Raw genomic sequence first — 24,712 nt, forward strand, 5'->3', positions numbered from 1 at the left:
TGATTGAGAGATCTTTGATCAAAGGTATTCCAACCAAGATAACCGTGTAGTTCCAGATTACCTTTTCTGTAAGGTATGATTGAAAAAAGATTTGGCTGCTATTCTTTATCAGACTGAGCAACCAGTTAGATGATTTCTCATTGGTATGTACCATGCAATACAGACAACAAAGAAGGTACAAACTGACAGAGAACTAGTTGTTAACAGTGTTTTTGGCTATGTTAGTGTTAATTCTGGATAGTACTGCTCACATCTCTGAGATGTTGCTGCACACACAATCCAAAAGAAGAGCCTTCAGCTGATTGGCAAATATTTACACATCAACAAACTGCGACTTCTAACATGTGCAATTTCTTTACTCTGTCTCTTCCACACATAGGGATAACAAATAGGGATAAATGCAAGTGTGAAGACATACAAAATTCCCTCTGGTTTATCATGCCTGTTAGGGTGGGGGTGCCAAAAGTGTTCTTGCTCCCAGGTGCTGAGAATTTTTGCTGTACCACAGCCTATGTTCTTTTAAACTAGGTAACTGCATATACCCTTCACCCAGATTCATTTGACCCACCAGTCTCCCTTCCTGTTGTTACCTCTATGTTTGTTTAATCAGCTCATCCATAGATTCCAGCTGCTATTATTGAATGACTTGCCTAATCCTTCCTCCCTAGAACTATAATTCTTCTCCACCTCAGTTAACAACCTTCAGATATTCAAACTGAACATTAGTCTCACTTGTCTCAGAGATTGTGCAAAAAAGTCTTGAGCACTATTCTTCCTATCTTGATCAAAATTGTATTTTAAAAATATCTGATTATACTCTTACTTATTTTTTTCTCTTTATTTCCTACCGAACAACTTTTCAAGAAAGCCAGCCTTTGCTTAGTACCTTTCTCAGTTCTTTGATCTAATGAGAATCCCCTCACACATACACACATGCTGCCTCGACTTGAATATTAAAATCTTCCTAAAAATACTCTCACTTGTTTAAGAAAAAAAAGGGGGATGGTCACTGTCTGAATACTTTAAATTGTAGTACTGCTCATTTAGAGCTAACCATGGCCTATACAATGACATGCCTATTCTTAGCCCAATAACCAGAATTTTTGATGATATTGATTACCAAATGCACCACAATACTGAGATACTCCTGCAAAATATTTCAGATATTATTGTTTGTGCTTATTTCATGTCAGCATGCTTGAGTACACCTATGATCAAAAGCATGTTATGATTACTCTGCCATTTTTGGGCAATATAAGATTGATAAGCATTCTCACCTTGTTCAAGACAGCAAGGTGTAGCTTGAAGGAGAGTTGGCAGCTATTTCTAACAAGTTGAACAACTTAAAGATTCCCCACTTGTCTCATAATAATGAGATACGTTTCATTATGTAGATGGATTGTGTAAATCAAAATCATTTGTATTTAGTTTATTTAACCACTATGTAAAACATGTTTATGCACTGTTATCTAACCCATAACAGAATATACATTTGTTTGTAGTTGGCGATGGACGAGGTAACCCTTCTACATAGATGAAGTAAAAGCTGTTGCTGAATAGCTAGAACTTATGCCAGTTAATTCCTGTAGGGATCAGCAAATCAGACAAGTCAGGGTTGAGTAAGGCATTTAATGCCAAGCTTGAGGAGTGTTTCTTGGTAAAAATTACAAAAATGGGAGAGATGGGTGGATTGCATCAGCTGTGAGTCCAGAAGAGCAGAGCCAGTAACTGAGACAAAGTGGAAACGGCAATTGTGATCTACTGGTATAACATTGACTTAAGGATGTAGATAGCGATTGCATTTTCCTAAGTATGCATACTTAAAATAACTATAATATAATTTGCCTTTTGGAACCCATGCTGTGCTAAACTGACATCTCCAAATACATTACAATTATTTGTAGCTATCAACAGTTGACCACATCTGGAAAACAGTACGAACAGATTACGTGTTATTAGTAATATTAATCAAATCTCATACAAAACATAGTATGACAGAATCGGCATGTTGATTCCGGACTGAGATGGAATCGAAACTTGACCTTTCCAGACTACTGAATCGCTTCTAACTGATCAGTCGGCAAATTCGTTGCGTGAAGCTGCTTGAGTTACAGAACAACATAAATTAAAATTTCTTTGACAAGCTCAATGAGAGCTAAAAAAAGAATTCCTGATAGACCTTTAGTTTATTTCGCATTGTAAATATATTAAAATATTTTTTTTTCTAAAGTAATAATAAGATACTTTACAAATATATTGATAACTGGTTTGTATTCAAAGATATTTTTGAAGATATCCATGCAAATTTACAGAACTATTTTCTTGTAACTCAGAAATTTTGTCACATAAAGTGATGTAGTTCAGACTTGATTACATGTGGATTAATATCTACAACAGCATGTAGTACGGAAACAACATGGCGGTCTCCGTACGTGTTCACTCACACGTTATTTTATTATTATTATTCATGGTTACAATGCATTCTAATTATGCATTTGGACGCAAGGATTATGGCGTAGATATCCCTAGTGAAATGAAACGAAATATTATTGAAGATTCGGTAAAGAAACATAAAATAATTTCTACAGTAGGAAGTCCAGGTGCACATAAGGAAAGAAAGCTAGGTCCTCACCATGTACGTAGTGCCAGGAAACGTCCACCTTTAAAGATTTTTGAATCTCGTGAATGTAAAACTGAAGTCAGTCTATATTGTAGCAAAAACACATATGAAAATAATATTGAAATATTAGAATGCTTGCAAAATGACTTAAAGGTAAGGGACACTAAGCTTACTTTCATACAATTTGAATGTATTACATGCAGTTTGGTAGTGTTACATTTGTCAAAATTTATTTTATATATATATATACGTATTAAGTTTGTTAATGTTTCATTCGAAACAATTAAATTAGTAAAGATGTGACAAAATTATAGATTAAAAAAGAAAGGAATAACAATAGTTGAAAGTCGATTGAAAAGCATTTTATATTTTCATAGCTCTGTGGGTGACTTGTATTTATATTTTTGTTCATTTAGTCCAAGATTTTGAGTCGGAATCTTCCTCCAAAAAGCTCTGTAGCCTAATATTTGAAGAAAACATTTTTATACCTCCTCATTTATAATTCTAATCTGCTATAAGGATAATTTAAAGCAAACACTCTCTGTTTATTATTTTTCGCTAATGAAAATTCCGAGCTAAGATGCTTTTGTTTATTTCTATCAAATTTTCGTGTTGCATCTCGATATAACACTCCGAATTATAGAGACTGGAAACTTAAAAAAAAAAACAAAAAAAAACGTTTTTTTTTTTCTCTCTCTCGCTCGTGGTATTGAATGAATGCTCATGAATTATATTCTAGGTTTTTTTTTGTACACTTTTGTACATCAAGCAAAACATCATCAATCAAAACCCATTTATTTCATCGAAACTTTTAAAAACATTAATTTTCGTTGTTGAATTTTTAGTTTGTTTATATTTTCTTTACGCACTCACACACAAGACATTTAGAATCTATAGACAATTATAATTCATATTCGTTTCTGCTTAGATAATCAACGAAAATGAAGTCTTGTTTATAGATACTCTTTGGCAGTTTTTTTTTTTCGGAATCGGCAAACGAAAATATTACAAATGAATGAATAATTTCTGTGTAGTGGACAGAAAATTCACGGATTTTTTTAAATGATAGCCTCTTAGTGTTTAATAAACCACCGAGTCACATGTGTTGTGTGTGAGAGTATATATATATATATATATATATATTTATAAATTGAACTCCAGTTCATTTATCGTTTGTAGTATACGTTTTCTGTCGATTATAAATGATATTAAAGGATGTATGTGTTTTGGCTTCGCTTTGAAACACGGCTTTGATCCAAATGTAATTATAGTTCACTATTTGAAGTTATACCAGTCAATGAGAATTTACTGTTTTAATTCATTCACTTTAGATTTTTCTCCAGATTTCCCTATTCTATGAATTTATTTTAAAGGTTACTCTATTAAGACATATCTTTAATGTTATTCTTAATCCATTTGGGGATTCAAGCATTCTGTATTTGCTTGCTGTTTTATCCCCAGGATCCTATCCCTTCTTGTTGCTTTTAATTCATTTGTCATTTTAAAAACAAAAATCCTAATCTAAACACTATTGATCGCCATTTCAAGCATTTTTGAAAGTGGTCTAATAGTTCATGTCTGTAGAATTCCTGGTTACGTTTATAAACTTAGACGCATATTGTCCCGAGGTAAATCTGTTGACAAGATCTACACTTCATTTTTTTTTAATAGCACTGTCAACGTCATAGAAGATGTCTGCATCTGCTTGTCAGATTTTTCTCATTAAAAGATCCGTGAAATAAACCCCTTTTGATTTTCATGTAGGTGGCGATTTTGGCAGATTTTTCTCTTTATTTTTTTGTAACCTCTGGTAGTGTAGCTTGTTAGCTATTTGATAATGAGATTGTTAGAATGACTAGGAGCAGTTTTCACAGCCCATCGTGAAATAGTTTCCTCAGATTTGTAAGTTTGTGTTTCTTTTGAAGTTGTAGAGGATTTAAAAAATCGACATGTAGAAAGGGAAATACTTCGAATTGAACAAATTAACATAATACCTTCATTCTTTAATACTGTTTGTGTAAATATTAAAAGCTCATCCAACTGCATCATTTTCAACCAAATTAGAAATGATCATTGTTAAGCAATAATTAGCGCATTTGACTCCTACATGTCCTGTCACGGATGTGTCCAGTATCCATAACAACATCAAATGCATTATTTCTGCATTACCTTACTATATCCAGTTCACAGTTGGCTCTTGAATGATATTCAGTTCTTAAAGAAATTTAATGATTTTTTTTTATCGTGATTGACATTCATTTTAAGCACGGAATTTGAATACACGATTGACAAAATTTAAGGAGTTTACGTATATCTAAGAATAAAGAACAAACGTTTCGAAGGTCCATCCTTATGGTTGTCTCAACACCAGCTCAGCCCTGATCGTAACCACTCGCCACCTTTTTTTTTTTTTTTTTTCAAAACAGAAATGTGCATGTAGTTCTACATTATTCAATATGGCACCCTAAAAAAAAAGCTTCAGCGTGATTCAAGGGAGATTTGACTGCTGTTTGTGGCAGGTTGAGCAACCGGGTACGAGCTTCTTCTTTGATTCGTTTCTATTGTGGCGTTGCAAAAACTGTGCATTCCGAGGATTTGGTCAAATTAATGCCAACTCGCCTTGACAATGTAATGATCCAGTTTTTGCTAACCGCACATTTTAATATGGGTTACCGAATGTGGAAATGGGATTCGATTCAGAACGTAAAAGGACTTGACCAAATACCTATTTCTTTATTACCCACAAGGGGCTAAACACATACTTGACCAAATACCGTCAGTCCTAGAACCTTGTGGTTGCAAAGTCCGTGCTGTTGAAAGCTGTTGGACTGGGTTTAAATATAACGTCTGTCCACTGATCTTGGTTCTGAATAAGTTCATGAGCACTGTCTTTTCTCCTCAGACATAGCCATAAAATGTGTGTACATACAGGCAGGATTTCTGAATGAAACAAAACAAAGATATTAAAGAGAAAAAAACTCCAAGAAAAACTGTATCCATGTTCAACGAGAGACATCAAAATAGCACACCATTCATTAAAACCACCTTTATCCCTTAGAATAGCCATAATACACCATGGAAGTGATGCATTTCCACTCTACCATAAAAACAAAAAAGGTAAGCAACAGGAAAGGCATCCGACCATAGAAGATTCACCTCAACAAATTCTGTCTGACCCATGCAAACCTGGAAAAGTTGATGTTAAATGATGATGATGATAACGTGTGTATCACTGTCATCATTCTAAGTTCATTTTACATTCAAACACGAGTTGGATAGTTCAACAGGATCCAATGAGCCAGTAGTTCATGTCTTGATCTAATGTCTTATTTTTGGCATGGTTTCTATTGTTGGATGTCTTAACATCAGCCACTTTTACACAATATACTGGGTGTATTTTTTTTATGGTACCAGCATTATAGAAGTTACTTTGTTATTGGTATGACTAAAGAGCTCTCTCAAGATCTGTGTTGTTGCTACTCAAATCAGTTACCATTTCCAGTGTGTTCTGAGTGTTTTTTTGTGAGAGCAGCATTGGTGGTGGTGGGGTCACCTTGTAGCTTCCAAAGCAAAAGAGATCCTCCACAATTGATGAAACAGACTTATTGCGAGATGATGGTAATCATCATCATCATCATCGTTTAACATCCGCTTTCTATGCTAGCATGGGTTGGACAATTTGACTGAGGTCTGGTGAACCAGATTCCAATCTGATCTGGCAGAGTTTCTACAGCTGGATACCCTTCCTTAACGCCAACCACTCCGAGAGTGTAGTGGGTGCTTTTACATGCCACCAGCACGAGGGCCAGTCAGGTGGTACTGGCAACGGCCAAACTCAAATGGTGCTTTTTATGTGCCACCTGCAGAGGAGCCAGTCCAGTGGCACTGGCAACGACCTCACTTGAATGTTTTTTCACATGCCAGTAAGGCCACGCAAGTAATGATCACGCTCGAATGGTGCTTTTTATGTGCCACCGGCATGGAAGCCAGTTTGTTGCTCTGGTAATGATCACGCTCAGATGGTGCTCTTAGCGCTCCACTAGCACGGATGCCAGTCATTGAATTTGATTTCGATTTCACTTGCCTCAACAGGTCTTCACAAGCAGAGTTTAGTATCCAATGAAGGAAAGGTACACATAAGTGGGCTGGTTACACCCCTGGCATAGGCCATGAGGTTATGGTCTCACTTGGCTTGTCGAGTATTCTCAAACACAGCATATTTCCAAAGGTCCCAGTCACTAGTCATTTCCTCAGTGAGGCCCAATGTTCCCGGACAGTGGACTGCATGCACAGAACAATAGGTAAAGGTATAGTGTGTGGAGTTTCCCACTATTTTAACAAGTCTTTTTCCAAGTTTGCATTGGAAGTTAGGTCTTCTGCAGCACCACCTTATTAATATGGTCCTCTGTTATTTCCGTTATCTGATGTAATATCTTGAAATGATTTTTCACTACCTCATCCCAAGTCTTCCTCAGTTCCTTCCACTAAACCATTAACTTAGAGTGCTTGACACTTGTGCAGCTGTCTTCTTCCATTCACATCACATTCCCTTATCATTGCAGTCTCCTCTCTTACACATTACATCTCATTTCCCTTATACCCAGTATATCTTTCAGAGGATTTTTACTTCACCATTCATGCACACTAACATGGCACTTCCAATGAAGTATGCCTACCTTAATTATTTCTAGTTTTCATAGGTCCTTTGCATTTAAGACCCATGTCTTGCTGATACTTTGCACACTAGCATCATTCAACCTGTCCTTGCATTCAAGAATAAACATTTGTTTCCTGCAGAGGTAATAGCTTCCCAAACCTTCTCCATCCTGTTCTTATTCAAGCTACCACACTTTCAGAGCATGTACCTCTACTGTTCTCATGGTCACCTTGGCAGCAAAACACATCTACTACTTCTAGGGAACTGTCCACGCATTTGAGAGAATCTATTTCCTCAGCACTCTTGATGCTTACTGCCCCAATGCACCTTCTGCATATATATATATCATCATCATCATCCCACTACACCTTTTGTGTGTGCTTTGTTTATACTGAGCACACACTGTAGAATTTCTACCCTCAACCACCATCTTCAGCTTTCTGCTGCTCCTACTCACCTCCTTTAGTAGACCACTTTATAAGACACTGCTGAAACTGTCTATAATCAATACACTTTAGATCACCCTATCTGTATTACAACTTGCTTTGTCCACCTCTGCTATTGCCCATTACTCCCTCCCATTTCCACCCCAATAACTCTATTTCTACTATACTGTCTGACTACTAATCCATCTATGTATACTTATTACAATGCATTATTTAGTGACAAATAACTAAAAATCCTTCCTAACCCATGTTTTACATGACTGACCAACTCTGAACTCTCAGAGTAACTTTAAGAAAGAAACGGGACTAGTCCTGTCACTGTAATTTAATAAATATATTTTGTCAACTCAATGTATTGTGTACTTTGATTCTTTTTTATTCCAAACAAGACTATTAACAATAGTATGTTTATGTGTATCACATCACCATTGTCATCCACTTTTTCATGCCTGCCTGGATCAGAGAGAATTTGTTGAGGCACGTTTTCAGCAGCTGGATGCCCTTTCAGTCACCATCCCTCACATGATATCAAAATAAGTGTACACTCACATACACGTATGTGTGTATGTGCTGTGTACATATACACACAAGTTTGTTTCAGTTTCCATTTAAGAAATTCACTTACAAGGCTTTGCTATACCTGGGGCTATTAGTATAAGGTACTAGTCTTAGATGCCATGTAGTGGGACTGACTCCAAAACTACATGTTTAGAAAGCAAGAGCCAAGAGAAATAAGTTGGAGTGGCCAGGGGTATGTATTTGAACAAACAAAAACAAATATGGGTATATTCTTTTTTACTCTAGGCACAAGGCCTGAAATTTTTTTTTTGGGGGGGGGGGGCAGTCAATTAGATCAACCCTTGTATGCAACTTATACTTAATTTATCGACCCCAAAAGGATGGAAGGCAAAGTTGACCTCAGCGGAATTTGAACTCAGCACATAAAGACAGACAAAATACTGCTAAGCATGTCACCTGGTGTGCTAACGATTCTGCCAGCTCGCTGCCTTACAAATATGGGTATATTAAATCACATAAAGATAAATTTTTGATTTATTAAAATTATTTCTGCTTCCATAGAAGGTAGGCCAATCACTTGGTGGAAATTGATACAAATTCCAAGTGGGAAGAAGTGGTGATCTCAAGAATCAATAATTTTCAAAAAATGTCATTGGCATGGATTTGTTTACAGTGAATCTCAATTTGCCAAGGAATAACCCACATACTATTGCTTTCAAAACCTTCTGCTGACACATGTGGAGTAATTCAATGCCACTGACTTTGTCTTCTTAAGTGGCATTTTTTGTGCAGTCCATTTGGTTTTGCCCCTTCTCTGCCAATTCAAACAACATTGAAATCAGTCATTGTTATTGCCTTCAGTTACTTATTCTGCTATTGGAGTCTTCTAAGGAAGTTGTTCATGATCAGACTACTTCCTCTGCAGTTGTGGCACCATGAGTAGTACTACCAGGAGAACTAGACTCCCATCATTATTGCACTCAGTCATTGAACTATCTAGCCCCTCTACCACGACAAGGAGCAATCTTCAGAGGTGTGTGTGTGTGTGTGTGTGTATATATATATATATATAAAAAATTGTACAGGCGTTGTTGTGTGGTAAGAAGCTTGCTTCCCAACCACATGGTTCCGGGTTCAGTCCCACTGTGTGGCACCTTGGGCAAGTGTCTTCTACTATAGCCTCGGGTAAACCAAAGCCTTGTGAGTGGATTTGGTAGACGGAAACTGAAAGAAGTCTGTGTTTGTCCTCCCCACCATCAACAAAGGTTGGTGTGTTTAGGTCCCTGCAACTTAGTGGTTTGGCAAAAGAGACTGATAGAATAAGTACTAGGTTTACAAAGAATGAGTCCTGGGGGTGATTTGTTTGACTAAAGGCAGTGCTTCAGCATGACCACAGTCAAATGACTGAAACAAGTAAAAGAATATGTGTAGTTAAGAAGTTCACTACACAACCACATAGTTTCAGGTTCAATCCCATCATGCTGTACTTTGGGCGAATTTTCTACTATAGTCTGGGGCTGACGAAAACTTAGTGAATGAATTTGGTAAGTGGAATCCTAAAAAGAAATCCACTGTATATCTATTTATCTACACACACACACGCGTATTTATGTATGCGTTTCCTTGTCTTGATATCATACTCTAGTTGTAAACAAGCATTACTGTCATACAAATGGTGTATATTTCTTTGCAAACTCTGAGTGAAAACGTCACCCAACTAGAGGAAAATATTACCTTTTCTTGAAAACAAGTGAAGGGTGGTAACCTGAAAATCTGTCTTTACAAATTCTGTCTCACCCATACAAACATGGGAGAGTGGGCATTAAACAAGGATGATACCAAAAAGAACTATACAATAATGCACTCACACAGAACACAAATTCCAAGAACTAAGTAGATTGTACTGATTAATTTTTCTTTCTAATAGCATAACTATTAATCCTTTCCTAACCATATACATGGCAGATAATCCTTGACAAAACTCTGAGTCAGCTATTGCTTTTGGATATATCATATGTGTTTATATACTACACTCACGGAGTGGTTGGCGTTAGGAAGGGCATCCAGCTGTAGAAACACTGCCAGATCAGACTGGGCCTGGTGCAGCCTTCTGGCTTCCCAGATCCCCGGTCGAACCGTCCAACCCATGCTAGCATGGAGAATGGACGTTAAACGATGATGATACATTTTTATATATGTTTGTGTGGCTGTGTGCACATGTATATGTATGTATTTGTGAGTGTGCCTGCACTTTTATGTATGTCCTTAACATCAGCATTCAATAGAAGACAGACCCCTCAGATGATTACTGGAGTTAACTTACCTTGCAATATATCCATAATTCACTGTTCTTATTCTGTTTTCTCTGAAAACAGTTGTAGGTTGTTTGTGCACCTGATGAATGTTTTACTCTGGTATGAAATCATCATCATTTAATGTCTGTTTTCCATGCTGGCATGGGTTGAATTGTTTAACAGGAGCCGACCAGCTGAAGGGCTGTTCATGGTCCCTGTCTGTTTTGGCATAGTTTCTATGGCTGGATGCCCTTCCTAATGCCAACCACTTTTTAGAGTGTACTAGGTGCTTTTACATGGCACCAGCACCCACAAGCCAGCAAGATTAGGAGTGCTCATCTGGAGAGGGTTGCAGGGGACAAGCTTATATGCAAAGACAACCATACTTTTACTTAGTTTGACATGTCTTTTCAAGCACAGCAAACTACCAGGAGTCTCGGTCTCCTGTCATTCCTTCTGTGAGTTCCAATGTCTGTAGATACTTTCTCACCACTTCATCCCACATCTTCCTGGGTCTACCTCTTCCATATGTTCCCTCTACAATTAGAGATTGGCACCTCTTGATGCAACTGTCTTCATTCATATGCTTTACATGGCCATACCAGCACAGTCTTCTCTCTCGCACACTTACATCTGATGCTACATATATACCCAGTTTTTCTCTCAAATCATTTACGCTCTGTCAAGTATGCACACTGATATTACTCATCCAGTGAAGCATATTGGCTTAATTTTTTCGCATATCCTCAATACACAAAATGATTTGTAGTGTATCTTTTCAATCGCATTATGTACTAGAATGTTACCTGTCATATGACTGGTAATTTCGTAAGCAAGTAGTTTCCATGATGGATAAATATCAGGAAATTTGACATATATACTATTATAATTTAACTTTTTGTGTCAAATTTCCAAGTTCTTATACAAATTTATAAAATGAATACTAATTTAAAAAAAAAAATTACCTAAAAATAAAATTAGATAAAACAAATTTTTCATTTGTATATTTGCAATAAATATGTTTGTTTCTACATTTTATCGACATGATTACCCTCTACTCAATGGGAAAACCTATCCGCAAAATTTCACTTAAAAAATCTATTTTCACAAAGACACTTAACCTGCACCTCTAATGCTAACTCTCTTTGTATTTCTTTTACTCTTAATGACTTGTAGGGACGTGGTATTTCAAAATGCAACCATAATATATTATAAAGTTTATTAAATATCTTCATAAGTCAATGCTATGTTCTACTGTGTTAGCAGTGCACTTTACATCACTAGTTAAGGTTATCTCCATAGATTTTCTATAGAAATTATAACCAGCACTGAATTTTGCTGTGACATTTCGTATTTGAGCTATCATAACAAAAATTAGTGCTGGCTATAATTTCTATAGAATAGCTGTAGATATAACCTTAACAACTCTTTTAATCTCTTCTCTTATCTCTATACAATGTAAAAGAAATCATCTAACCAACATGTATATTAGCAATTTATTAGAAATTATATATAGAGAGAGAGGTAAACCACTGATTTTCCAGCAAATGATGATCAGGTATTGCTTTCAATCTGGACATAATTATGTGTATATGTGCATGTACATCACATGATGGTTGTAAACGGGCATCACCATCATACAAGTGATGTTTGTTTCAGTGCACAAATTCCCTCACAAGGCTTTTGTTGGCTCAGGGCTATAGTAGCAGACACTTGCCCATGGTGCCATACAATGGGACTGAAACCACATGGTTGGGAAGCAAGTTTAACCACACTTGCACTTTAATGTTTTTGCAATTTTGTTAATGTATAATGCAACTCAAACTCCATACACTAGGCTATCCAGTATTAAGATATTTGTTGTCAAACCTTGTAGAGTATAGGAGTGACACAGAACTGTTTACTGAGTCCAAATCTTGTAACAGGTGTCCTCCAGCGTGCTCCTAAAATTGTGTGTGTGTATTGCTCTCACTAGGCTTTTATTCTTGTCAAGCTCCTTATGTGAAGGTTAGAACACATATAGAAATGGAAATCATTATACCTGTTTAATTACAATACTCCTTCAGACCAGATCAAAAATAAGAAGGTAAACTATAAGAATTCCAAAACCTGGGAAAGATTTTGGGTAAAGAAACCTGGCATAAGTATCTTGGAGTACATATCAGAAGAATGAATTTCATCTGTAATCAACCAGAATGAAATGCTAAGGACATAGATTTGGAAAACCCATTTTGGTTACCTATGAGCTATGATAAAGAAGACCTGATTGGAATTTTTTAAAAAAATAACCTTATATTGTAGGCATAGATATTCAATTATTGCAAAGTTTCTAGTCCATACTAAAATAAAATATATTGGTCAGTATTGCTTGTGCACAGACAAAATGTGTTTGAAGGTTGTTAACTTGCTACAGCCAATAAAAAGGCTTTGGAGCTTTGTATAACTCATAAAAATACTTAATTGAGATAATAGATGCTCAGTCTGTAATTTGCGAAGATATGACTGTGTTTTATACATTAATTGTTGCTATAATGTCTCAGTTGTTAATTGCCATGATATTAATTTCACCCAATTAGAAAAACCTGTCTTGAATCTTTGCTTATAATGACTAATCTCATTTGTTTATATTGTTTCCCAATATAAACAAATGATATATTCCCAATATTTTTAGTTATTAAGCATTTAATTTATTCCTTTTCAGGAAGTAAGTATTTAAAAATTATGTTTTCATTAAAATTTATTATGAAATTTTCATAATTGCTTGATTTCTAAAAAAATATTATCTTTTAGGTTGGGGAAGAACTTAGCAAGGAATGCCAACATGTAAGTTTGTTTCCTTATTACTTTTGTTTTTATTATTACTTGCTTGCAATGTTTTTGTAAGAAATATGTTTATAAAAGCATAGATGTTGAAACCTTAATATTTCTTACCTGTCAAGTGTCATAATAAAAGATTGTATACATCTGCAACATTCACCAAACTATTTCTGATCACATTTTATGCTCTCCTCAAATATCTTAGTTTAGACTTGATGTTTTTGTGACTGATGATAATAAAGACAAAGATAGATGACTGGCTTCTAAGAATTTAAATATTCAATGAAGACACTCTAAGCAAAGTAAAGTTTAGTAGCAGGTTCATTGAAAAATCTAGTGTACACACTCCTAAGTTCATTATCAGTATCATTTTGCATCCATTTTTCCATTCTTGTCTGAGTTTAAATAGGTCTTCAGCACAGCATCACCTTGCAGTCCTATGTCATCTCCTTCAAGAGGTTTAACCTCTTCTGATTAGCTTTTACAACTTCTGATGATTTCCTTGGTCTTACTCTTCCACAGGCTCTTTCTACTTGGATTGCTTGGTTCTTCTTTGTTGAACTCACATGTCTATACAACCTCAGTCTTCCCTATTGCTCACTACTTCTGATTTATATAGGTTTTTCTCTCTGCTCATTTGTGCCTTGTTTACTCTGTCACTTATGTACACTAATGTTGTATATCTAGCAGAGCATGCTTACTTCATTTCTTTGTAGCCTTTTTACGTCTTATGTGATTAATACCTATGATTTGCTTCTTTGCAACATTGCCCTTCTTACACAAGCATCATACCATCTCCCTTTGTTTCTAGCAGAGATAGTTGCTCCAAGAATCTTTTTCCATTCCATTCTCTCTGGGTTGTGCTTTCAGAACATCCTTCTCCACTGTTAATTAAGACACCGTGATAACAAAAAAAAAAAAAAAAAAAAATCAACTTTTAGAAGTGGGGTCTGCAAGCATTTGAATGCATTTAATTCATGGATGCTTTCACTACTAACTACTGTATATTTCCCACATAAGAAGTAAAAATATTTTTTGTAATTTAGGTGGTGTAATTAATGTTGGACGATGTAGAGAAAATATAATAGCTCAGTTAATAATACTCATATTTTTAATAAATGTTTTAAGTGGATATAATGGTGTTAAAGAATAAAATAAACTATTGTTATTCATTTTGGATTTGGTTTGCAAGGTTCTTTATGAGTTTGTGTATTGATGCATATTCTGTTGTGTCTGGGGAGAATCATTCTCTTTTAGTGCCTTATAATTTAACACACTCACAAGTAAAATTTCCACTCATTTACTTATTTTTCTAAAATTTTTGTTGCATCTTGCAACCTTTTCGATAGTTGTTGACTCTGTCCGTTATTCAAGCTGCATTCTTTTTGTTTGTGTACATGTGTGCATGCATACACATGTATGTATGTATACATGCATGTATTTGTGTGTGTGTGTGCATATGTTTGTGTGTAAGTTTGTATGTATTCTGCATAGTCATGTGTTTGTGTTTTTGTGTGTGTGTGTGTGTGTGTACTCCTGTCTCCTTGTGTGTGCATGTTTGAGTGTATGTGTGTGTGTATGGGTTTTTGTGACTATGTTCTGTGTCCCTGCATGGATGTGTATCTCTATATGCGTGGACATGTGTCTCCATGTGTCCTTGTGTGAAGTGTGTGTCTATATGGTCATGTGTTTCAGTCTTCATTTGCATATGTGTGTGCTTGTCTGTTCATATTATCTATGTACCCATCCATCAGTATGTCTGTTTACTTTCATATCCATTTGCCTACATACATGTGTATATACATATACACACATACACACACATACATCTACATGTATAAGTAATTGAGTGGAAATTTTGCTGGTGAATGTGTTAAATTATAAGACACTAAAACAGAATGACTCTCCCCAGACACAACAGAATATTGTTATTCAAATATATTGGATTTATAAGTTTTTATCTGAATATCTCGTTTAGGAAAAAACTACATCTCTGTTTCAAGCTTTACTTCTAATCTGGAATAGTTGATTTGTATCAAAGAAGATAACTGATGTGAACTTGGCAGTTTTATGTCCATGTAGATATGAGTGGATGAACTAAGGTGTCCAGCTGTAGTTGATTTTCAGGTTTGGAGATGCCTCAGTGGTGTTATGAACATCAAGTAGATGTTCCCAGATGCAGTCATCTAATGCTTTTTGCCTATATACAAAGCATTAGCCTTCTAAATGATTTTTATCTATATATGAAACATTACAGAGTTCACAAGTGTAGTAAACAAGGATGTGGAGACTCGTTTGAACTTATCAGATATGAAGCTAGGATTTGGTACCAGTTGTGTCAGTGCCATCCATGAGGGATAAAGTGGACAGGTATCACATCTGGGTTGAGAGCATTTGAAGCCTCCAAGCTCTGCTATGTTGGACTTTTTGACTAAAATGTCTCGTGATTCTGTTTTCTTTTCTCTTCTGAAGGAAGGGGGCTCGGGAAAGATCAGTATAGTTTTAGGGTTGGAAAGGAAGGAAAAGACAAAATGGAAATTGTGGAGGCTACAATGTTATAAAAGAAGAACTGTAATGTAGAAGATAATGGGGAATTGAATTTAATTTGTAAGTTCAGTGATTCTGCTGACAACTCTGTTTCAGTGAAAACCAATGCACTTCTAAATTAGAGTAACTACATAGTAAGAAGTGAAACAGTTCTTCAATTTTGAAATAGTTTCAAACTATTACATTACATAACCCATGCAAGCATGGAAAAGTATGGAATAAGAATGGATGAACAAACTAAGCTACACTTTTAGCATTTTTCCTAATTCATAGACTTTTGAGTTTGAAAGGATGAAATTACACTATTAGTTATACCATAAAATTTAAGAGTTTTGCTTTTTATATTGCTTTTTTTTTTATTGCCTATTTGGATTCTAACCATGGATACATTGTTAATACATTCTTTCAAGATTTTTAATCAAAATTATATTTGACTTTATGAGTACCAGTTTGGGACAGAAAAGAGCCAATGATGGAACATGAACCACATCCATGTTTCTACCCTGGTAGCTGTCTTACCAATGATACTACAGATTGCCTGCCATTCCATCTTTCCAAATTAGGTGCTATATATTATCTGTTCCTGCTGTAGTTTAACCCTATGAGATACTTCATTGGTTCCTTAATGCTAGCAAATTAGGACATTAACAGAATAACCTATCTTGCTAGAACTAAGTGACTGACAAATTATCATACAAATAAGGGATTAGTGCAAAAACAATTTAAATTATCTAATTTGAAGGAAAAAAGGAAATAGTAGGCACTAGTATAAATAGTAACTAAGTTGTTTGACAAGTGATAATACTGTCTCTGATTGGGACTTTTAAATAATATCTAATAACATTTACTTTTGTTATCACTTTCAGTAAACTTATAATATATACATACATGTGTGTGTGTAAAGTTGAGGGTCATAAATACATCATTATCAGTGTTTGATAGCTTCTTTCGTTGTATCAAATGCATTAGTTATTTTATTCATGTGCATTGTTAGTGTCATCTTGATTTTTCTCCGTATAATTAAAAATTTTACGCTTCTAACATCACTAGTGGTTCACATTCTATCAGTATTTTATAGCTGTAATTAATGATCGTTAGTGTTGACAGTATCTGTGTTACTGTAGAGTGGCCTTAGGTCAATATGTCAGGCTTTGGATGAATCATGTAAAAATTTACAAGACTGGTTCCTTTTTGAACAGTAATAAATAATCGTTGCAATATATTTAAAATGAAGTATGCTACATTTTCTTCTTTTTTTTTGGTGGGGTGCACTTAGTAAGTTGGAAATACAGATTTGTTTTACATTATCGTCTCAACTATTACCAATTTTTTGTGTTCTACATTCACTTTTTACAGTTTATGATAAAGATTTTCAATTTCTGTGGCTAGATTAGTTATTGTTCTATTTCCTTGATAGATTTCTCATTGTGCTCACCTGTGTAAACCTTTATTTCCTACATACCTATACACAGGTGGAGGCATACTGTGGTTAATAAGTTTGCTTTCCAATCACATAGTTTTTGGTTCGGTCTCATTATGTGGCACCTTGAGCAAGTGTCTTCTACTATTGCCCTGTGTTGACCAAAGCATTGTGATTGAATTTGGTAGAGAGAAACTGAAAAAAAGGCCATTTTGTGTGTGTATGTGTGTGTGTATTTGTATTGCCTTATCTGGTTATCAGGAAGTGTTACTTTGCTTGGCAACAGGTGAAGGATTAGCAACAGGAAAAACATCCAACCATAAAAAAGCTTCCTTAATGAATTCTGTTTGACCCATGCACGCACATGAAGGTGTATGACATATGAGTTTATTGAAATATATGTTGCCCATATTTGAATTCCATATTAATCTAGTTTGATGGGACAAGCAATCTGAATGAGAAGTAATCTCTAAAAGTTACTAAATTGCTCATCAACAATTATACTCTCTCCAGTATTTGATTTTTTCAAAGTGTATTTGATAAACTGAAAGTATTGTTGGTCTATGGTGATGCATTGTAACATTTATAAGCTCATAGATTTTCAAGAATTTTTGACATCATCCTTTAATGTCCATTAAAGGATGATGATGATGATAAAAAAATTCCTGAAAATCCGTGAGTTTATTATTGCTTTTTATATTTTCAAATAATGGTTAACCTTCACATTCACTCCATAACAAGCATTTGTTTTCTGTATACAGAATCACCAATGTTATTCCAATTTTCTTAGAATCAAAATATTACAATGTAAACAATAGCTAAGATTCATCCAAACACTAGAGTGTGAAATGAAAACATACGTATATAATATTAAAAATAAATAAATAGCTGAATATTGTAATGGTTCAATGATTAATGATAAAACATGTTCAAATTAAAAACTTGAGAAAAATAGTCTACAAGTTAATTCTACGATTAACTTCGTTAATTCATCAAAAGTTCTGATTAAATTGTTCTTGCCTTTGAGCAAGAGTAATTCATGTTATGAATTCCAATTTAGACATGTTAGTTCCTGTTTCAATTTTGAAACAATTGAGTATTTTATCTAGTCTTTTTCATTAGTCATTGTATTTTCAGTGCTAAAGTTATGATGATCGAATGTAAAGTTCATAAACTGACCTAGATGCTCTCATGGAATGTGACCAAATAAAGTTGATTTTTCAACATAGTCCCTCTTGCAGTCCCCACATGTCTTTCATTGGTGTTGCAGTGCTTGGATCCCATTGGTGAAGCTTTCATCCTGTTAATTAAAAAAGTCATCAACAATAGATGTCATCATCACTGCAATACTGATTCCTAGCCAAGTGGAGGAACAGATGATAGTTAGATGGGGCCAAATCAGGAGAATAGTGAGGTTGGTCAACCAGTTCAAAATCAGTCATGCATAACAGCCATTGAAAGCAAGGACTTGTGTGATGGAACATTGCCCTGATGAAGCAAGACCCCTTTCATCAGTTTCCCTGGGTATTTGGTCTTGATAGCCTATCGTAATTTCTTCAGGAAGTTGGCATAGTACTCTCTATTGAGTATCCCTTTTGAAGATAGTCAATAAACAATGCTTTTTGCATCCAAAAAAACTAAGGTTATCACCTTCCCTGCAGATGAAATGATCTTGGCCTTCTTTAGAGTAGGTGAGGAAGGGTGTTCCCATTGCATGAATTGTCTCTTTGTCTTTGGCTCAGAGTGATGAAGCCAACACTCATCCAGGGGCAGATCCAAGGAAACCAGCTGGATCTGCCTCAGATAGTATCAGATTTTTTCGTGATGTGATCAGCCTGGTGTGCTTTTGTTCATGTGTCAGAAGTTATGGCACCCACTGAGCAGAAACTTCATCATGCTAATAACATTGGCTATTTGATTTATTGCCAATGCCTGTCATCCATCAACATGTGGTGAATATGATCAATGTTTTTCTTGGTGGTGACAGCTGCAGGATGTTCAGATCATGGGTCATGTTCTGGACTCTCCCTTCCCCTCCTAAATTCAGCTGCTCATTTTTGCACTGTTGATAAAGTTGGAGCATTATCTAATGTAACAACCATGTCAGCATGAATATTCTTGGGAGCTGAAGTGTTTTTCTGCAGGTACTTCATAACAACATGATACCAAATTTTGTCCATTGGGAGAAATTTCTACTAATCACTTTTGAAGTCTTCTTTGAAAGTGAAATGTGAGTTCACCTGGAAATAAATAATGAAGTTATCAATAAAAGTTGAAATTAATGCATGCAAAATTTCACAGCTCTAGCATCACTTCTTCATAGTCAGCTTATGAACTTTTTAGCCTGCCTTCATATTTCATGTTTTTTTTTTTACTATCTGTGAGTAATAATAGTGGTTGATAGTACAATGAGTGGAGTGCTGCACAAAATACCTTTATATTATATCCCTTTATATTCTGACTTGAAATCCCTCTAGGTTTAACTTTGCTTTATCATTTAAGGTTAATAAAATAAGGACCAGAAAATTACTGGAATTGAGTGTCTCTCCAGCAACATTGGTGTCCATTATATCATAAGTTGAATCAGGGTTTACACACCAAACCATATGCACTATGATATTCAGTTTTGTCTCTTTAAGTTCTAATTTCAAATCCTGCTGTGTTTGACTTCTATCTCTCTAGTATGAGTAAAATTTGCTGTTAATGTACTGTATTTGACTGAAGTGACAATATGCAAAATAATTGTTTTGTTTGTACTTAATTTAGAAAAAAACATAATTGGGGTTTTGTTAATAAGGAAATGACATGCTTAGGAGTTCAGGACCGATTGCTTTACAGGTCTTTATAATCTTTGCAGAGTTGGTAATTTGAAGGAAGTAAAACAAAGCAGTGATCAGTTTCTTAGATAATGGTTTCAAGTTCAGTCCTTCTGTGTGGCATCTTGGGCAAGAGTCATTTACTATAGCCCAGGGCCAACCAAAGCCTTATAAGTAGATTTTGTAGACAGAAACTGAAAGGTCATTGTGTGTGTGTGCATGCATTTTACTGTCTCCTTGCCATGACATCATCTGATAGTTGTAAGCCAGTGTCACTGTCTTGCAATCAGTGTCCTTCATTCCCAATCTTCTGAGACATGTCTGGTCAGGGAGGAAAAAATCTCATTCAAAATCTCTGTATGAGCTGAGAAAAGTGGACATTAAAACACTGATGACGATGATATTGATGGTATCTGAAAAGAAAAATAAGTGAAGACTTAATCCTTTAGCATTTAAACCAGCCATATCCAGCTGAAATATTATTGTACCTGTTTTATGTTCAATCTGGCCAGATCTGGTTTCTCACACCAACCCTACAATATCATTCTGAAAAAATTAAGTTAACTCATCAGATTCTCATCGCTACAAAACAGTACATGAATAAATAATTTATGAATTAATTTAAAACAGTATGATTATATAAGCATTACTTTTAATTGAATAATGTGAATGCTAAAGGATTAAAACATGCTTTTGGGTTCCTTATCATTATAATCATTGTACACTTTTATTTTTAGCTTCTATGGACCTACAAAAGAAATTTAACCAAAGATGATAGGTTTGAATCTGCTGGCAAAGAAGTGTGCCGTAAGGAATTGGAAATGGTGAGTACCATTTGCATCATTGTGTGTACTTATAGAATATGCATATGCACTGTTTGTATTTTTAATTGTTTATCAATTTTTTTTATAATTAATAACTTTCAGTGTGTATTAAACGAAAATTATATTTTAAATTTTCTAGTAACTTTACATAGCACAGCATTGAAAACTTAAACTCTTAATTTCATATAACTTCTATACATTACTTTGAAATGGTTGTATTGTAATTTCAGCTAATAATTTTTTTTCTTGGCCCATTTAAGAAACTAACTTATACATACATTTGTTTCTAGTCTTAATTATCAACTTTCCTATGCTGGCTTGATTTTAATGCGTTTATTGTACATTAGTTGCCCCCAGTATTTCATTCTCTCTTTTGTCAGATTATTCTTACATCTAATTTCACCACTTCTTTTCAATCTTACTCATTCTTCTTGTTCTACATCTGTCTTCGTGCACAGATGAGCTAAGGTATATTGTATGCAAGAAGAAATCTGAAGATGTGCTTCAGTTAGATTCCTCATATGTAAAAATTTGATCTATTAAAATGTTGGGCTTCTGTCATAGTGGGCACACTGGCTGATGCTCTCACATAGGTTAGCATTACACATCTCAGGGATTGTTTTTACTAGTGAAGAATATAGCTAAATCACCTTGTTTTTTTGTTCTTGCATGCAACATACCTCTATTCATCTCTGTTCTAACATCTTGAATACCTTATCATTATTGACATTCATAGTAGTGAGCCTAAAATTAAGTACCTGTAAAGAAGAAAGTTGTCTCTGTTGGTGGTGAAATTTCTTATTGAAAATCAATGGGTGCACACACTTGACAACACTCCCTACTATATACACATCTAAGTCTCAGTTACTGTTAACAGAGTTGCTGTTATTTATTCAATGTCCTGTTCTTAATTAATTAACTGTAATTTTGCACCCACTTTTATTTTCAACCACTAGCACAGTTGATTGGATGTACTTATGCTTCTGACACTAGAAGAGTTGGGCTGGATTGGTTATCTTCGCTGTAGTTTATGGTTCCACTGTTGTCATATGTAATGGGATAAAAATTTCATTTTACAGCATTTCTTCAAAATGTCCAACTTCCTAGATGTATGGCTATCACTACTACTAAAGAAAACATTTTTGTCTTCTTGATAAGTGGACAGGGAGAAAGAAGGCAAGCAGTCAGATCAAGTGTCAGTTTCTCACGCAAAGATTATGAAAATGGACCAGGTTGCCTAGTGACAACAATGGCAGGCTGGTTGGGTGTGTACTGTAATGAAAGTTGTTACATTCATGGAATATCATGAAGTCTTCTAAATTCATAGGAAACACATTAATGATGTTTTAAAATTAGAATCAGTACATGTTGGTTAAAGAGAACTGACTTCAGTAATTGAATCAAGATAAATCCTTTATGGTTGTTGATTTGTAAAAAGTGGACCTAAAGACTGAATAAGGTGTACTGCCTAGTCTGGGGAATTCAAAATAGATTAAGGATGGAATTGGTTCACAAGAGCAGTTTAGGTAATATGTGATAGAGCTGCAAGTACTCTGGTTGATATTAATTATATTTTACCCAATTTTGTCATTTTTCCATCATTGTGAACATGTTAACATGTATGATACCTCATCATATATTTTTGCTTACATCCTTTGTGTTTTATTTTCAGGCGGTAGATTGCCAAAATTTCCGTCGTGGCTCGGGCCACTTGATTCCCTGCTTATTTGAACATATTGATAACATCACAGATAGCAGTTGTAAACAATTTCTGCTGAAAATGGGAAGCATAATTTTTAGTGATTATCGTTTAGTTTCTAATTTTGTTGACAACTGCCAGCGAGATATCGATAAATTAAAATGTGGTCGAGTTCAACTTGAAGAAGAAGATGATGTATGTATATATTAAATTTATATATTTGTTCAAATGCCTACATAAAAATTGCATGCTTCTTAATATGTGTTACGCATTTACAGAGAATATAAACCCTCACCAAATGCTTACTTATCAAATTATCCAGCAAACAAATTTCCAGTTGTAACAGAAGACAATCTCTGCATGTATAACCATACATGCATGTTACACGCACTCACTCTCTCTATCACTGTTTTTGAACAATAGCTTTGTTGGTCTCACGTTTTTCATTTTCTTGTTGATGTTTATATTCTTTACTGATATGTATTAGTAGAAGATACACACATACACAACTGCCAGGTTTCCACACTCTTTCTGACTGTCAAATATTGCTCACAGGCTATTGGTCAACTTCAACCAATGATTGAAGACACTTGCCCAAGATATTGTGAAGTGAAATCAAACCCAGAACCACATAGTTGCTAAATGAGCTACTTAACTACACAGCAATGTTTGAACATATCCATGCTTGCACATTCACTTCTGAATATTTGTAGCTAAGCTCATATCAATAGATACTTATACATTACATGGACACTATATTTATCCATGGCAGTGTTCCCAACTTTTTGTTTTCTTTTGCCAAATGTCCAAAACACTCACATAAGGTGCAGGTGTGACTGTGTGGTTAAGAAGCTTGCTTTGTCAACACTTGATTTCAGGTTCAGTCCCACTACATGGGCAAGAGTCTTCCACTATAACCTCAGGTTGATCAAAGCTTTTTGAGTGGATTTGGCAGACAGAAAGTGAAAGAAACCCAACTTATATATGTGTAAGAGTTTGTATGTTTGTTTCTCTTTGTCTTGATAGTTGTATATTAGTGTCACTGTCATATAACTTGTGTAATTCATTTATAATATTCTGTGGGAACATGTCTGGCCTTGGGAAAATATGACCTTGCTTGGAAGCAGGTGAGGATGGTGATAGGAAGGGCAGCCAGCTGTAGAAAATATGCATCAGTAAACTCTGTCCAACCCATGCATAGATGTTAAAACGATGGTGAGGATGATAATGATGATAGTACAGATAGTAGCAGTAATTAAATTTAAAATCAATGTGTTGTTCACTGGTCTCCTTGGGAACCACTTGTTTATTGCACCATACTCTAGTGTCCAGTCACTACCCATGATGCCCCTATCACCTCCAACCAAAAACATTTATATATACCAGCAGTCTTTGGAAAGGCTCATTCTCCTGTGTTCTTTTGCCTCAATAACACTAACAAACATCTCTATACATGAAAAGAGAAATCTATTCTTTCTTGTTCGTTCACTCATAACTAATATAAAAAATGTCAATGGAATTGCACCTAGAAAGTTCCCATCCAATGCACAAGTCTGGGTAAAGTTGTTTATGGAAGATCAGCAGTCACCCATGCATACCAGCCTCCCCTCTCTTTGCCACTGACATTATCCAAGGGAAAGGCAAAAGCCGATGCAGTTTAGAACCAGTGACATCGCAACTCATTTCTACAGCTGAATGGACTGGAGCAACATGAAATAAAGTGTCTTGCTCAGTAACACAACACACAGCCTGCTCTAACCACTGAGCCATGCACCTTCATGACTAATATAACATCTCCCTTTTCATTCCAATGATTGTTACTGAAAAATACAAAAGCTCAGCCCACCACACTTTAACATGTAGAAATATTGGTTTCAAATTTCGGCGCAAGGCCAGCAATTTTGGGAGAAGGGGTAAGTTAATTGCATTGACCACAGTGCTCTCTTGGTACTTATTTTATCGACCCTTAAAGGATGAAAGGCAAAGTTGATCTTGGTGGCATTTGAGCTAGAACATTGTCAGAAGAAATGCCACCATGCATTTTTTCCAGAGC

At 35.3% G+C, this 24,712-nt stretch overlaps 1 protein-coding gene and 1 long non-coding RNA gene across 2 annotated transcripts in view; one reads left to right on the top strand and one right to left on the bottom strand.

Annotated features, from left to right (window-relative positions):
• The first annotated feature begins 2,378 nt into the window (after window positions 1–2,378).
• Window positions 2,379–24,712, top strand: part of LOC115210836 (Golgi apparatus protein 1) — an 86,110-nt gene continuing 63,776 nt past the window's right edge. Inside the window, exons 1-4 of the mRNA XM_029779589.2 lie at window positions 2,379–2,773; window positions 13,327–13,359; window positions 20,874–20,960; window positions 22,633–22,854. Coding sequence (XP_029635449.1) covers window positions 2,417–2,773; window positions 13,327–13,359; window positions 20,874–20,960; window positions 22,633–22,854 — 699 coding nt within the window. The 5' untranslated portion in view covers window positions 2,379–2,416. The remainder of the gene's footprint in view (window positions 2,774–13,326; window positions 13,360–20,873; window positions 20,961–22,632; window positions 22,855–24,712) is intronic.
• Window positions 5,039–5,522, bottom strand: LOC118767777. The gene is made up of 2 exons (XR_005003702.1): window positions 5,395–5,522; window positions 5,039–5,345 (listed from the first exon to the last, which is right to left on the bottom strand). It is a non-coding gene; the product is annotated as an uncharacterized LOC118767777 (long non-coding RNA).

This window comes from Octopus sinensis, linkage group LG1 (assembly GCF_006345805.1).
Source record: "Octopus sinensis linkage group LG1, ASM634580v1, whole genome shotgun sequence".
Taxonomy (NCBI): Eukaryota; Metazoa; Mollusca; class Cephalopoda; order Octopoda; family Octopodidae; genus Octopus; species Octopus sinensis.